The following is a 17253-nucleotide window of genomic DNA, read 5'->3' as shown; positions in this document are numbered from 1 at the left end:
TGAATGACTGACTGATTGATGGAATTGATTGACTTGACTTGACTTGGATTGAATAGATTGATTGATTGATTGATGATGTGTTGGGGGTTTTACTTTATGTCCACACTCTTTGATTAGTAGTAGCAGCGGGATCTGGTTTGATTGATGATGCAGCAGCACGGAAACTGGGGGGATCAGGATATTGGGAAATCTCTGCGCTTGTGTTTGATGTGGTAAATGTTTGCTTGAGGGGGTAGTGGTCCACAACAAACACGGACGGACGGACGGATGAGGACCTCCGCGATAGGGGTGGGGCGCTGGACACCTTTGATGGTGTGTGTGTGTGTGTGTGTGTGTGTGTGTGTTTGGTTTGTGTGTATTTGATTGAGAATGAATGAATGATGCGCTGATTTGACGATAAAATTTGGTGTAATGGTGGTGCTGGATATGATGGTTGACGACTTGATGGACGGCCCTGTCTGATATTGTCGGCGCGCCCAGGTCCACAAAGATATACTGTCTCTGTGCCTTCACGGGGTTCTCTTCTTCAAAGACCTTCAAGCCTGCCTGTCTGTTTGTCTGTAGTTGAGTGGTGTATTGTTGTTGTTGTTGTTGTTGGCCCTGTCTGACTTTATTCCAAAGCTGGTGGATGGACAAACTCCGGAGTGGTCGTTGTTGGCGTGAGTTGTGTAAGGCGTTGTGCTATACGATGTAAGGTTGACGATTATTTAGATTGGTCCAAAGAAAATTCTTTGGATGAATTATATATTATTATCTCTGTCTGTTGTTGTGTTGTTTATCCGGATGATGATGAATACTGTCAGGTAAGAAGTAAACAAAGATGATTGATTTGATTGAATGAATGTTAATAATGATATTATATATATTATCACAAGGTCCAAACATACAATGAAGATAGTGGAAGAAGAAGAAGGTTACACAATAACAAGAGGTTGGTTTGATTTGTTAAGGTGTACCTTTGAGTAGAATGGCGTGATCAACACTGACGTGTTTGGGTTTAGTTTAATACTACTAGAATGTAGAGTGTAGTTGACACCTTCTGGTGCGTGTGGCCGTGTGTGGGGTTCTGTGTGATTGATTAAGTAGTGTGTTCGTGTGTTCGTGTTGTTGTGTTCGTGAGTGTGTGTGTGTTGGAAGGAAGTGTGATGACGATGGTAACTTAGTTGGAGTGAAGTCGCCTGACACTTTTGATTGAATGCAGTAAGTAGTAGTAGTTGGGTTGGAAAATGGTGTTTGGTTGGACTTGCTATGGATTGATTTGGGTTGGTGTTATGTTATCTGACTGACTGACTAACAACATAACCTCAATCAAGTTCAATCAATCACTCTCACTCACTCTTCTGCTGAACAACAACAAGAGGTAAGGAAACTAACAAACTAAACTATCTAACTAACTAACTATACTATATTCTACTCTACTCTGCTACAACAACTAACTAACTAAACGATTAAAAAAAATAGCAACATCAACTAAACTATCTAACGTTAACTAACTACAATACATGTAGTGTAGTGTATCAAAGTATCAAGACTTGAGGTGCGGGGCAGGACAGAACAGAGAGAAGGGTTGGGCAGAACGCCACCGGACAAACGACCGCTATTATTGTTACTCAAAATCTTGATTCTTGCCTCTCGTCTCTCGTCCAAGCCGGTGCTCTCTCTGTCTCCATTTATTAAGTGGTGGTGTCTATCCAGGACACCTGCTGGGCCGGCAAGGTGTGTATGTACCTGCCATCATCATCATCACACATCAACATGGAGTGATTGATTGAAGTGAGTGTGTATCATCAAGGATGTGATGTAACATTAAGTGCATAGAGAGGTATTTCCTTTTTTTGCACATCGCCGCGTCGCCATGTTCTTGCAAAGATACCTTGTCTGTGAAAAGGCGATCGCCTTTTATTCAAGTGACGTAAAGACGTTCGACCTGCAACAAACTCATCATAAACGACACCACACATACACACACTCACCTACACAGGCAATCCTCGACATTGAAGGCCAAGGTATCGCATTTGGTTGGCCCTCCATGTAACCCAAGCATGGATATGCAACAACAATGATTTTGTGTGGTCTGTTTCCAGACAACAATCCTCCACTCCTGTTACTCCCTCGGCACCATCATCTACGACGACGTCAGTAACAACACCCTGGAAGGTCACATTCTACCACATTCAGTTAGTTGTACAACCATCCATTCAACTATCAACGTCGATCCCCCCTTTTGTTGCTTTAAACAACGACATCGATTGATGATTCCATTTAGAACATACATCCATCAGTCAGTCGACAACACAACTAGGATTCAATGGATTGATGGTCCGATTGGTCAACAGGTTAGTTCCAAACAATCACAACAACCAGGTGGACGACGAGTCATTGAAACTCTCCTCCAAAGATTTGATTGAGATAATGATCGATACTTCTTGTTCCAACAAGATATCCGGATTCTTTCATGCCTCACAATCCCATTAAACTCTTTAAAACAATAATAATAATAATAATAATAGGACAAACGATACAGGCAAGGTAATATAGATGACAATGACGGTAAGTCACTTGGATATAAAATTGATGAACCATTAAAGTTACTACTCCTCAGTGATCATCCTCCAGGATGTAACGATCGTTACAAGTCCATGTCAATGAATGTGTGACACTCCCTGGAACCATTCCAATCGTTCATCATCGATTCGATCAGTGGCACCAACTTGCATGGCACCAAGTATTGGCAAGGCTTGGGCTCAAACACATTCCAACTCGACTCCCACCCAAGCGAATCAATCAATCACTCTTTATATCTTTAATAATATTGATTGAATTTGATGGGTCATCATCACGGTCACAGATAAATAATGCTGGGATGTTGATGCAAGCATGGAGTGATGTGCGCACTGTTGTTGTAGAGTTGTCGAGTCCAAGGACTTGGGCCAGATACTCTGTGTTCACATCACCAACAAAAAAATAAAAACATTTAAATCAATTAATTATGCCCAACAAACATTCAATGTCCATTTCACCCACACACACATTCTTGGACTCAAATCAGGCGTCGAGATCAACAAGGTCCCCAGCCGTCAGGGACCTCCCCTTTGTCAACATTTATTATTATTATTATTCTATTCTAAACCTACACCAACACCATCTCATAGGATTACTCTATTACATCTACATCTATCTCAATATATATACATATATTTCTATTTATCTAATCTTATCTGTAGTTACAGCATTGGATTGACACATAGACATAGACATAGAACAGAGCAGAAAGAATAGATACACAGAAGACAGACAGATCTAGATCATTCGGATTGTCACTCTCTCTCCCTCACTTTGATCACACTTGGTATTCATTCATTTCATTTGGTTCAATCAATCAATCAATCATTTGTCCGAAAGAGAGTGAGATTATAATACAACTCTAGATGCAGAGAGAGACAAGTCGATCGATCATTGATGTCACAAAAGTAGTAGGAGTAGTAACAACAACACAACACCAGCAGTAGTAGTAGTAGTAGAAGTAGATAGACCAACGACATCATGTAAGAAGACATACTCCTTTTTTTTTTTTTATCTTTATGTACAACAAAGGCAGTGACAGTTGGCGGCAACAACAACAACAACAATGACTAGTCAGTCTGTCACTGTCAAGCAACGTCATACAACAACAGAATCAAAGCTGTGACTATTCCACAACATCCGCACATCCATACAGCCTCGATTTACACAGTCGTATCAATTGTATCGGTGACATTGTTAACCTCCGCACGCATCCATCAAACCACGTCCATCCATCCATCCATCCACAAACAGCACCTCACACACTGCACACATATTCCCTCCGCCCGCCCGCATCATCAACAATATAAATAATTATGTCCATTTGTGTCCATCATGATGTATCGATGTTGATTGGTGTGGTTACTTGTGTGGTTATTGCTGATTGATCAATCGCACTCACACACACATACACACAAACACATATTCATAAATACCAACAAGCCAAGCCAAACCAGGCTGCTGATCAACAACACTACCTGATTATATGTGAATGAATAAGTGAGTGAGTGAATGATTGAGTGAATGATTGAGTGAATGAATGTACGTGCTTGCTATCTTGCGCGGTAAACACATTAGTGTATGTGATTGTTATTGTGATTGTGTTTGTGTTTTTGTTGTTGTTGTTTGTTCTTCATCTAAGTATCTATCCACAACATTAACATCAACATCAACATACCAGCAGCAGCAGCACTACACAACATTACTCACATCACTACGCCACTACTCTACACTACCCTACCCTATCCTACCACACAGTAATTATTGATTGATTGATGATTGTGTTAGAGTGATCAATCAATCATCCGGCAACAAGACAGCCATCAAGTCAATCAATCAATCACTCACTCTATCAATCTATCAAATCACTATCATTCCTTCATCATTCATTCATTACGAAGTCTCAGTCTCAGTCTCAGTCAGTCAGGGCAGAGTGATCATCAGTAGCATCAACACCAGCAACAGCAACAACAACAACAACAACAACAACAACATAATCTCCTGGCTTAAATCACTTTACACAACATCTATACCTTACTTGTGTCCACAACTCACGCATAATAATCATCATCATCATCATTATAATCTCACAGTGTGCAAGCAATCGGCGTCGGCTATCATCACAACAATCACAACAATCAATCAATCAATCAACAATCTCATCATCATCATCATACTTATGATTATATCTCATTCGTTGTCTAGATCATAGCATAGCATAGCATAATATATATTATATATTATACAGCAGCAACAGAACAGCAGCAGCAACAGCAGTAGCACCAACACAACACATTACATACCACATATCGATAGCAGTCATAGCAACCGCAGCATCAACATCAGCAGCAGCAGCAGCAGCCACAGCCACAGCAGCACTGGATACCCTGGCTTCGAAAATGCAACCTGCACACAACGACAAGTACTCTCTGCTCAGATCACTCTTTCTCGATCCAAACAACAAACAATGTGCAGAGTGTAACTCAATCGTATGTACACTCGTTCAAGCGATGACCTTGACATCTTGATACTAACTACGTGCTCTGCGACCATCTCTCTAGAACGTTCCCTATGTCTGTATTAAACTCGGTACCTTCATATGTCCAACATGTGCACACTTCCTGTAAGTATCCTCCCTTACTCGCGACTAGAGCGACTGACTGGCTCACTGACTGACTGACTGACCATATTGGTCAATCATTATTAGGAGTACACTCGAGTTTAAAGTCAAGCCAATCATGGGCAGCTCATTCTCTGAAGACGATATAAAGAGGCTACAGGCCATTGGCAACCTTGTATGTATCAGCGATCGAATGATCAAGCGAGTGAGCAAGCGATAGAATGAGGACTAATTAGCATCGCCGCGACAATAATAGGTTTCGAAACAGTTCTGGTTGGCCAATTGGTCACCGGCAGAGTTCATCCAACCTCTGCCAGACGATCCAAAGCTCGAGCAGTTTCTTAGGATGAAGTACATTGAGAAGCGCTGGATCAGCTCGCCACACGATAGCATCAGTCCTTCGACGGGAAGCTCGCCACTGTCAGTGTCGGGCGGCAACCAGAGCGAGCCCAACGGCATGAACATACCGATGGCCACGACCAACACTTTATCGACGTCGCAACGACTGGATCACTTCTCGCCGTTCTCCTCGCCACACACGTCGCCCAAGCCTACAAAGTCGATCTTTGACGAGTTGGTTCCGCCCAACCCGCTCAAGACCAGCAACGGCATTGCCTTTACCAACACAAATGCCAACACGAGCAACCTTGGCTTCGACGCCTCGCATGCCATACAGATACCGGCCAACAGCAACAACAACAGTGCACAGCCTCTGCCACAACCTGCCGGATTCACTGGCAACAACAACAGTTATCAACACATCAATGGCTTCGATCCATTCTCTCCGTTTAAGACTTATGATGTTTCCGGAAAGCAGTTACAGGATCAGCAACAACAACAGCAACAGCAACAACAGCAGCAACAACACCTGAATCAATCAGTTCCAAAACATACAGCTTCAGCAACAGCAACAGCAACAAGTACAACAACAAGTACAACAGCAACAACAGGTACAGCAATCGAATCACATCGAGAACGGCTCGATGTTGTCGTCGTCATCGAACCAGAACAACTTTTTGGAGATGCTTGTAAAGAGCACGACTCCTTCGAACTCCAACACGCCAACCGGCCTCTCACCGCAACACAACGTACCGTCCGACTTCAAGGTGCACATGATCGACATATCGCAATCCTCTGGCGCGACCAACCCATTCGCACTTCCTCAGCAACAACAACAGCAGCAGCAACATGTTGACCAACAGTTTGTCTCGCTTATGGATCGAAACATCATCGATGATATGTCAATGGGCGTGGCCAAGCAGCAGCAGCAACAGCAGCAACAGGTACAACAGCAGCAGCAAAATACCAATCCATTCATTGACGACCAGACCGGCCTGCCAATGCCAAGCATGAACAACAGCGGGCCACACTTTAGTCAGCAGCCCCCTCTTCCCCAACAGCACATTAACAGTATACTGTCGCCTACGGTATCACCGTCGCCATCACCAGTGCTGACAAACACGCCACACAACATCGTTGTTCCTCCAGCCAACTACAGCAACCTGAACAATGGATACCATGTAATCTCGCCCTCACCGTCTCCCATGCCCTACCAACAGAACCCGCCAATACCCTCTATCAACCCCTTCAACAACGCTGCCGCCGCCGCTCTACAGCATCCCAAGCCACAACATCCAAATGGACAATACCTGACGCAGCAGCAACAGCAACAAGTACAGCAGCAACAGCAACAACAGTATTTACAGCAACAAGCACAAGCACAAGCCCAAGCCCAAGCCCAAGCTCAGGCTCAGGCTCAAGCACAGGCCCAGGCCCAAGCTCAGGCCCAGCAATACCAAATTCCACTTTCTTCATCAGCACCTGTACAACCACCGCACCATTCACCTATTCCAATACAACCGCAGGCTCACTCGCAGTATCTGCCTCAGCAACAGTCACAACAACAATGGATGCCATTCCAGAGTGCGCCAATGCCAGTCCAGCAACAGCAACAACAGCAACCAATCCAGCCACTGCAGCAGGCTCAGCCACTGAATCTGCAGCAGTCGCAGGCACAGGTGCCAAACTCGCAGGTGAATCCACAGGCCACACCTCAGACCGAGGAGGAGCAGAGTGTGTCGGACATTATCAACCTGAAGAAGCTCTACGACTTGGGCATGATGGACAAGGAGGAGTTTGAGCACCGACGACGACAGATCGTGGACAACATCACTAAGACGACTTCGCCGCTCATCCAGCAGCCCGCTCAGACACCAGTCCAATCGCAAGTGCAGTCCGCCCCAGCGGTCGTCCAGGCCCCACCATCCGCGGCACCACCCGTCAATACCGTGCCCGACCAGCGTCTGACTGGCACCGAGCGTGTGATCAGACATAGGTTCGACGCCAAGCTGGGCAAGTGGGTCCAGACCGCCACCATTGTCATCACCGAGCAGACGCCATTCGCCGAGGGTGCCATGAGAAAGGCCTTCCGCATGAAGGACCTCTCTGCTGAGGGACCCACATCGCAGATGGTCGCAAAGTTGTTTAGAGACACGAATGAGGACCGCATGGTCTACTTCAAGGATGTCGAGATGCAGACATACGCACGAGAGATTGCCGAGCGATTCAACGCACGCAACCCGCCCAAGAAGATCGACTTTGTGCCAGCGTTCGTGATGGAGCTGATCGAGCGACAGGGCAAGCCGTTCTGCGCGGTCGAGTACTTCATCGAGGGCAAGTACGAGAAGCACAACAACAACTTTGGCTTCAAGAACGAGTGCGACAGGAACACGCCACAGGCATTCAGTCACTTCTCCTACGAGGACTCTGGCTGCCAGTTGATCGTGGTCGACATCCAGGGAGTTGCCGACGTCTACACCGACCCACAGATCCATTCGTCGGACGGCCAAGGCTTTGGCAAGGGCAACCTTGGCATTGAGGGCATCAAACGATTCTTCTCCACACATCAGTGCAACGCCATCTGTCACCATCTGGGTCTGAGCTCCGTCAATCCCAAGCCACTGAGTGAAGAGTCTGGCACTGTGCCTCGTCCTCCCAGCCAATCATACGTGCATCCATCATTTATATACCCACCGAATCTGCAACAGTCGTTTAATGTTCACTTCCCGCCATTGAATCCACAACCACAACATCAATCACAACAACAACAGCAACAACAGCAACAACAAGTTCCACAACAACAACAACAACAAGTGCAAGCACAACCACAGGCAGCATCAAGCAGTCATATTCCTCCACAAACTCCACTGCCACCAGTACCACAGAAAGAGAAGCCAAAGATCGAAGCCATTGGTGATATCATCAGGAAGATTATATCCTAATATGACCTCCATATCCTACTTACTCATTCACTCCCACAACTTCCAAACTTCCAACTTCCACCAACATCCAACAACACCAAAACAACATCATATGTATTACAACATCCCAGCAACATCAACATCCCAGCAACATCAACATCAACATCAACAACATTACATTACACTACACTCATACTTCCATGGTACGATTACTCAGATTGTTTAAATACTATTCTGGACACAATAAACTTCTTCCTCTCTATTATATACACATCACACCCTGTTAGCTGATCATCATCATCATATCCGATGATCAACTAGAGTGTTCTTCTTAATCTTTAATACTATTACTATTATACGCTCGTGCGTTATCTATATACATTGTGTTCGTTCATTCATTCATTCATTCATTTGGATGTTGATTGATGATTAACCGCCACCTTATTAGCATTCTCTCTGTTCAACATTGATATGTTTGATGTTAGTCATCCATCCCAATCCATCCAACAATATCATGTCAATGTCATTGGCGATATACTTACATATTCTTACATATTACATTGAGGGATGTTGTCAACTTTGTCAGATCCTCATCACGTTCGCGCACTGATTCATAGACGTTGGTATTGAGATCGTCTTTGCCTAGAGAGTCTACATCATGGAATTTGATACGTTCAGAACCTATTGACACTTGTTTGACTGATAGCTGTGCCTGTTGCTTCCTTATCTCTTGGAACTCCTTCAATATCCTCTGTTGATTCAGTCCAAATGCCTTCATCTCACCATTCTCAAATCTCTTATTTATCTTTGTCAACTCTTCATCCAACAACAATGCATGGCTATCATTCATCATCCTTGTATCCCTGTTCTTATTCTTATTTCTTATTCTTTATAAGTAGTACTTGTTACTTCCAGATCGTGAATGTTTAATTGTTAAATCCCTTCAGATGCATTGGTGGTTTGTTTGTTTCCAAACCGACATAAAGTGAGCAAAATTGTACAAATGGCTCAACTTTGACATTCTCCAACAACCTGTGTACACTTTGAATGTATGAATGAATACCAATACAATTCATTCATTCATTCAACAATAATATCAAGAACAATTAAAACATATACAAGCATTGAGCACCTTTGCTCAATCTCTCATTTCCATTGATGAATTCTTATAATAACAACAATGGTAGTGGAGGAGTAGGTGGCAATGGTAATGGCAATGGCAATGGCAATGGTAACATCAATGGAAGTAGTGGTATAAACAACAACAATCATGATTCAAACTATCATATAATGGTTGGTCATCAACTGCAACACCAACAACAACAACAACAACAGCATCATGGAAATGGACATGGTCATGGACTTGTGCATCATAGCCAACAATATCAACATATACTACAGCAGCAACAACAACAGCAACAGCAGCAGCAGCAACATAGCAATCACATACTCCAACAACAACATCAACAACAGCAACAACAACAACAACAACAACAACAGATACATAACATAATATCACCAACAAGTTCAATGTTGCATCATCGACCTCCAATGTCTATACCTCCATTGGTGTCAATGAGTTCGCCTCACAGTGCAGGCACATCGACGAGCAAGTCCCATGCATCACTCTCCCCTCCATACAAGTACTCGTCGTCAGGCATTGTCCTGCCACCAATCTCATCACCTAGCCATCAGACACCTGTCTCGACAACCTCGTCAATGTACAACCCATTGAGGATTCCAACCACAATGCAGGTACAGCAACAGCAACAGCAACATCAACAACAGCAGCAACAACAAATGCAACAACAAATGCCCTATGACTACAACAACTCAGACACATCGTTGGGATCATCATTCATTGAGCCACGCTCGCCAATATCTAGCCAGGTCAATGCCTCGCCTGTGCACTTCAATGACCCGCCTCCATTCAAGATCCCACTGCAACTGCCTCTGATCAACTCACCATCACAATCAATGAACTCACCCGACTCCCTACATCTAATGCGCGACTTCTATAGCAGGACTTCGCCCACGCCATCACCCAACAAGCATCTCTTTTACCAGTCCCAGCAGCAGCAACAACAACAACATCAAACGCAAGCACAACACCAAGTCTACCCCCACACACAACAGCAGCAACAGCATCATCATTCCCCGCACAACATGTCACAAGAGTCATATTCACCAAGTCACATGGGCCACATCAATCTGTCGAGCACGCCAACCTTTCATTCCAATGTATATCTATCACCTCCAACCACATCTACATCCACATCCAACTCCAACTCTACATTCAACATCACATCCCCGCAATCACTTCCAAGTGCCAATCCCTTCCAAGGCACTGGCAAGATTGGCAACAGCAACGGCTCCAGCAGCAATGTATATTTGAAATCATCGACACTATCACCTCTAACACAATGGACTTCATTATCAATTCCCCGGCAGCATTGGCACTGGCACTGGCACTGGCACATCCACTCCCACTTCCGTCTCCACTGGACATCATCATCATCATCCAAAGTATCTTCCAATCTATGACACAAACAAGTCAACATCGACCACTACTACATCAACCAATGGCGTCAACAACAACAATAACAACCACACAGAGTCAGTACTCAACTTCATTGACAACACATTGGTGGTGTCCAATGGCAAACCGAATGGCAACACTGGTGGCGGATCTAGGAAGAGAGCTGCAACAAATGGCGGCTCAAAGAGCAGTACGCCACCATTGAGATCACAGAAGCAGGTGCCAATGGCAATCGCACCGCTTCAGAAGTGCCCCAGTGTGTACAACACATACATGGACATCACTCGGTTGGGGGACACGTCGCCCGAGTTCAGCGACGAGGAGTTCCCCGAGATCAAAGCTCGTTTCAAAGTCATCGAGAAGATTGGCCAAGGCACATTCAGCGGTGTCTACAAGTCAGTGTGCATTCAGGGGCCTGATGCGGGGCTGGTCGTGGCGCTGAAGCGAGTGGCGCCCACCTCATCACCAACCCGAATACTCAACGAGATCACCAGTCTTCAGCGCGTTGGTGGCTCCAGCCATGTCTCCAAACTGCTAGGTGTACTCAGACACATGGATCAAGTCACACTGATCCTGCCCTACTTTGAGCACGACTCATTCAAGGATTACTTCTTCCGATTGACGCCAGACGAGTTGAGGTACTACCTCCATGCTCTATTCACTGCACTCAAACATGTACATGCACATAACATTTGCCATCGTGATGTAAAGCCAACCAACTTCCTTTACAACCAACATAAGAACTTGTTTATGTTGATCGACTTTGGATTGGCACAAGAGGTATGTTGTTGATGATTGTGCGATTGCTGGAGCTGGAACCATTCCACATCACTCCATATTAATCGATCATCATTCAATCAAACAATCCAGATGCTTCCACAACCAACACATGAGCCAGAAGAGAGGAAGAAGCGCACAAGGGATGATTCCAAGTCAAGGGGTAAAGCCAACCAAGCTGAATCAAAGTATGTATATCAGCGAGGATGGTCCATCCACTCAATAATATGATCAATCATTCAATCATTTACTAATACCACAAACTAAAGGACACAACAACAACAGCAACAACAACAACAAGCTCCAAGAGCTGGAACACGAGGATTTAGAGCGCCAGAAGTACTGCTAAAGTATAATAAGCAGACGACCTCTATTGATATATGGTCGGTTGGTGTCATCCTGATGAGTATATTATCAGGCCGCTATCCATTCTTTATATCTCCGGATGATATTACCAGTCTGGCAGAGATTGTGTCGATCATTGGAACACGCAAGATCACCGAGTTGGCCGGTATACTGGACAAACAGATTGCCCTGTCGGAGCATATCGAGCCCACCAGCTGGACGGCCTTGGCTCGACGACTGCGTGATGAGAGTGGAGATATCAAGTTATCGATGCCACATGAGGCCTTTGATCTGTTGGAACGCTGTCTCGATCCCAATCCATTCACCAGGATCACAGCCAAAGATGCACTATCTCATCCATTCCTCCAATCACTCAACTTCAATATCTCTACATCATCATCACTTCACTCCAACAACAACAACTCATTTGCACATATATTATAAGGAGAAAGATAGGGTCGAGGAATAAAGATATATATATCCCTTGTGTACACAAAGTAGCTGTCGTTACATGTGATATCTAGGCAATGGGCAATTACAAGGTATAATGAACTTTGGCACTTATGATCAGAGGCAAGTACCAAGTGCCATGACCATTCAGCGGGATGATAATCTATTGTACTCATTAGTTGTTGAATATATACATGTACTTGTTTTGTTGTAATAATGAGTTCTCACTGACGTACGTCTACACTCATTCATTCTCTCATGCCAACTCACGACTACACACACACTCTCCAACTCGATAATCTTTCTACAACATTACATCCAACACACACTGTCATTCATCCACTCACTCTGGTGTTGTCCTCTCTGAGCAAACAACAACAACAACATGAATAATGATGATGACAGTGAGTGTAAGGTTAAGCATATATTATAGACAGACAAGTCATACATTGATACTCCGATTCGTTAATATATACCACTCCACCTACAGACATATTATATTTATTTATTATCTCTCGAACAAAAACAAACTAGTTAGATTTAGAATCCAGGTCTTATCAATCAATCCTAGTACATCCATCCATCCATCCATTCAAGGCCAATCATTGTACTCCATTCAAAGTAGGTCAACATCATAATCATCTAGGTAGAATGAATGAATGGATAATACTCAACTAGTCTAAATGAATGATTGAATGGACGATGAGGGATTAGTGACAGCATCAACTTCATGCCAATGGATTAAACTTCCAACAATAACGACAAAACAACCTCCATCTTCAATGCATCTCTAATTGTTGTTGAAGGATGAAGCATCTGCTTTGCTTTGAATGTGTGTGTGTGTGTGTGTGTGTGTTTGTTTGTTCCCTAATATGTGTGTGTATTTGCGAGAACCGTCAATTCTTTAATTGTGTATCGCTGGATAGTGAGAGAGTTTCCAAATTAAATAACAAAAATTTTAATTAATACAGGGAGCTTCACACTTCAAACAAACACACACATTCAACAACCTTAACAACCACCACACACCCTCACACACCATCTCCACTTCAATCCACTTCCAGCGAACTTGCATTGCGCATCATCATAACAACAACAACAACAACATTAACAACAACAAAACCATCTTATTACTTCACTTCCCTTCCAATATGCTCATATTCCAACCATTCAACTAACTCATTATTCATTCATTCATTCATACATAAACGAACAAAGAGAGAGAGAGAGAGAGAGAGATACAGATAGTGCAAACAATAGGACGTCGGAAAAGTGACATATATAGCTCAGAGACAAGGACAAAGAAAGACATAGATTATAATAGGGAATAGGATAGGAGTGTGATCCCGACAGATAGCATACACACATATACATATACCAACAACAATGTCAGTCACCAGCGCACCACCAGGCTCCGTCTCACAAAAGAGCGTTAGCCTCGATGAGATATGGCCTGAGCTTCACGATGGCATGTACAAGATCATCACAGACTTGTATAAGGGCTTTCCCCGAGAGAAGTGGATGTTACTATACACGTAAGTGTCAACTACAACAGCAAACAACAGGTCCAGCAACAGCATATTGATATCATATGTTATGTTATGTTATGTCTAGACATGTTTACAACTATTGTGCAGCTTCACAATCCAAGTCGGGAGTGATGAAGGTTAGCAGCACGACAAAGCAGGCGGCACCTGGCGCAAACTACGTCGGCGAGGAGCTGTACAGCAACCTTAATCACTTCCTCAAGGGACACATGAAGGATCTGCTCAAGGTTGCAGAGACCAAGATGGATGAGTCATTGCTCAACTATTACTATTCCGAATGGGATCGCTACACTTGTGCAATGAAGTACATCAACAATATATTCCAGTATCTGGTATGTTCATTTCAATTCATTCATGGATGATGTGCGCGTAGCATGTGCACAGAGACTAACATGACAGTCACTCACTGTAGAATCGATATTGGATCAAGAGAGAGATAGATGATGGAAAGAAGGAGGTCTATGAAGTGCTGGTCGTAAGTAGTCCATCCAACTTCAACCTTTTGTATTATATCTTGCTCTAACAACTTGGCCACACAACACATACTTAGTTGTCATTGGTTATCTGGAGAGACTGTTTGTTCGGACCCCTGAAGACCAGGTTAACCTCAGCTCTACTGGAGCTGATTGAAAGCGAGAGGAATGGATATCAGATCAACACATCATTGGTCAAGGGTGTGATTCATGGTTATGGTATGTTGTTGCGTTGTGTTGGATACATGGTGGCTGGATGCTTGATGGATTACTAACTTTTGGTTGAAATACTATAGTGAGCCTCGGATTGAACCGCGAGAAGCCAAAGGAAACTATACTTCAAGTTTACAAGTCTAGCTTTGAAGAGCAATTCTTGGCATCGACAGAGAACTACTACACCAACGAATCAATGAAGTTTATCTCGGAGAACACTGTCGCCGACTACATGAAGAAGGTAGAGTCGCGTCTTAACGAGGAAACAAAGCGAGTTCAACAGTATCTACACCAAAGCACAGAGACAGAGGTATGTTTGATTGATTGATTGGCATGCATATCCATGTGTCTGACCCCTCCCTCCCTCCATTCAAGCTGATTACAAGGTGCGAGAAGGTGTTGATTGAGAAGGTTGTGGAGAACATTTGGGGCGAGTTCCAGACATTGTTGGAGACCGACAAAATATCAGACCTCACCAGAATGTATGCATTGTTGTCTAGAATACCAAGAGGTCTCGAACCACTCAGAGCGACCCTTGAGAAGCATGTTCAGAATGTCGGACTACAAGCCGTGTCTGCGATTGGATCTGCTGGCACTGTTGTAAGTTGATTGGATTGGATTGATTGGATCGGATTGATTGAATGTGACTGACTGACACCTACAAAACACACAGGACCCAAAGCTGTACGTCGACACACTGTTGCAGGTGTTCAAGAAATATAATGATTTGGTCACTGGAGCATTCAGGAGCGACACTGGATTCGTCGCATCACTTGATAAAGCCTGTCGAAGATTTATCAACGAGAACGCTGTCACACAGGCCGCCAAGTCGTCGTCCAAGTCACCGGAACTGTTGGCTAGGTACACGGACTTTTTGTTGAAGAAGAGCGCCAAGAACCCCGAGGAGTCAGAGATGGACCATCTGCTCAACGAGGTGATGACAGTGTTCAAGTATATCGAGGACAAGGACGTGTTCCAGGATTTCTACTCCAAGATGTTGGCCAAGCGTTTGATACATGGCACGTCGACATCGGAGGACCTGGAAGGTGTGATGATTGGCAAGCTAAAGTCTACGTGTGGCTACGAGTACACATCGAAGCTCCAGCGTATGTTCACCGATATGTCTCTAAGCCGCGAGTTGCTGGACCGATTCAACACGCACGTGGAGCAGGTCGAGCAGACCACTCTGGGCGGCATCGACTTTAGCGTGCTGGTGCTGGCCACAGGATCGTGGCCGCTGCAGCCACCCGCCACCAACTTTAGCATCCCCAAGGAGTTGCAGTCGTGCGAGCAGCTGTTCCAGAAGTTCTACCAGGTGCAGTACTCGGGCAGGAAGCTGAACTGGCTGCACCACCTCTCCAAGGGTGAGCTCAAGACAAAGTATCTGCCCTCCAACAAGACCGGTTACACACTCCAGTGCTCCACCTACCAGATCGGTGTGTTGCTGCAGTTCAACTCGGTCGAAGAGCTCACCAACGAGGAGCTACAAGGTTCAACTCAACTGACCGATGGTATTCTGAAGAGTACCCTTGTTGTAAGTTCATTCAATCCATATCAATCAAGTCCAATCATTCACACTAACAATAACAACAACAACATCATAGACACTGTTGAAGTCAAAGATATTGGTATCAGATAATGATGGCGAGGAGGAGTTTGGCAAGACAACCAAGTTCTCGTTGAACAAGCAGTTCAAGAATAAGAAGACAAAGATATTCATTAATGTACCCGTGCTCGCCCAGGTCAAGGAGGAGATTGACACTACACACAAGACGGTGGAGGAGGACCGCAAGCATCAGATACAGGCGGCAATCGTGCGCATCATGAAGATGCGCAAGCAGTTGTCCCATAGCAGTCTGATGTCCGAGGTGATTGCTCAGCTGCAGACGCGATTCAATCCCAAGGTCAATGTTATCAAGAAGTGTATCGATATATTAATTGAGCGAGAGTATCTCCAGAGAGTGGAAGGACAGAAGGATATGTACAGTTATGTAGCTTAAGCGACACCAAATCCATCCATCCATCCATACTATCTCTATCTCTCTACCTCCATCATCCATTCAATCAATCAATCAATCAACTATGCCTACCTACCTACCAACATACCTTCACTCCCGACCCTCCAACCAACCTATACCAAGCTCATTCCCCAGGACGACACCAATCCATTCCATTCCATTCCAATCCAATCCATATCCACAAAGTAGTTCGTTCTTAATACTATCTCATTCAATCATCAGGCTACCCATTCATTGTTAATAAACATTCATATTCATATCACATTCATATCACATTACATCAGACCAGGTCACTTACAATCTTGAGGACCACTGTCACCCGCTACACCATCATCATCAACATCATATTTGGAACTTGATCACTCATTCCCTCGAATACACTCAACCAGGGCATCAGATGATCATCACTCCCCAACTCGCACACTAGAGTGATGGACCGGGAAGTTGGT

The 17253-nt window shown here is 44.3% G+C and overlaps 6 protein-coding genes across 6 annotated transcripts; 5 read left to right on the top strand and 1 right to left on the bottom strand.

Moving 5' to 3' along the window:
* Positions 1-4961: 4961 nt before the first annotated feature.
* SAMD00019534_038020 (hypothetical protein) lies at positions 4962-6377 on the top strand (the record flags this gene model as incomplete). Its single annotated transcript, XM_012904694.1, has 4 exons — positions 4962-5051; positions 5124-5185; positions 5270-5357; positions 5439-6377. The coding sequence occupies 4 exons, from the start codon at positions 4962-4964 to the stop codon at positions 6375-6377; spliced, it is 1179 nt and encodes a 392-aa protein (XP_012760148.1).
* Positions 6378-6420: 43 nt separating this feature from the next.
* Positions 6421-8463, top strand: SAMD00019534_038010 (hypothetical protein; the record flags this gene model as incomplete). Its single annotated transcript, XM_012904693.1, has 1 exon — positions 6421-8463. The coding sequence occupies one exon, from the start codon at positions 6421-6423 to the stop codon at positions 8461-8463; it is 2043 nt and encodes a 680-aa protein (XP_012760147.1).
* A 9-nt stretch (positions 8464-8472) lies between these two features.
* Positions 8473-8664, top strand: SAMD00019534_038000 (hypothetical protein; the record flags this gene model as incomplete). The annotated part of the gene is made up of 1 exon (XM_012904692.1): positions 8473-8664. A coding segment is annotated over one exon (192 nt), but the record flags the coding sequence as incomplete, so codon positions are not given.
* Positions 8665-8852: 188 nt separating this feature from the next.
* SAMD00019534_037990 (hypothetical protein) lies at positions 8853-9295 on the bottom strand (the record flags this gene model as incomplete). Its single annotated transcript, XM_012904691.1, has 2 exons — positions 8853-8898; positions 8985-9295. Coding segments are annotated over 2 exons (357 nt in total), but the record flags the coding sequence as incomplete, so codon positions are not given.
* A 305-nt stretch (positions 9296-9600) lies between these two features.
* Positions 9601-12547, top strand: SAMD00019534_037980 (hypothetical protein; the record flags this gene model as incomplete). Its single annotated transcript, XM_012904690.1, has 4 exons — positions 9601-10827; positions 10970-11761; positions 11852-11946; positions 12028-12547. 4 exons carry the CDS (start codon positions 9601-9603, stop codon positions 12545-12547), a joined length of 2634 nt encoding a protein of 877 aa, XP_012760144.1.
* Positions 12548-13939: 1392 nt separating this feature from the next.
* Positions 13940-16786, top strand: SAMD00019534_037970 (hypothetical protein; the record flags this gene model as incomplete). Its single annotated transcript, XM_012904689.1, has 8 exons — positions 13940-14088; positions 14168-14432; positions 14513-14575; positions 14651-14792; positions 14870-15096; positions 15162-15386; positions 15460-16320; positions 16391-16786. The coding sequence occupies 8 exons, from the start codon at positions 13940-13942 to the stop codon at positions 16784-16786; spliced, it is 2328 nt and encodes a 775-aa protein (XP_012760143.1).
* Between the last annotated feature and the right edge of the window lie 467 nt (positions 16787-17253).

This window comes from Acytostelium subglobosum (assembly GCF_000787575.1).
Source record: "Acytostelium subglobosum LB1 DNA, scaffold: scaffold6, whole genome shotgun sequence".
Classification (NCBI taxonomy): Eukaryota; Evosea; class Eumycetozoa; order Acytosteliales; family Acytosteliaceae; genus Acytostelium; species Acytostelium subglobosum.
This window is presented reverse-complemented; position numbering and strand designations above follow the sequence as displayed.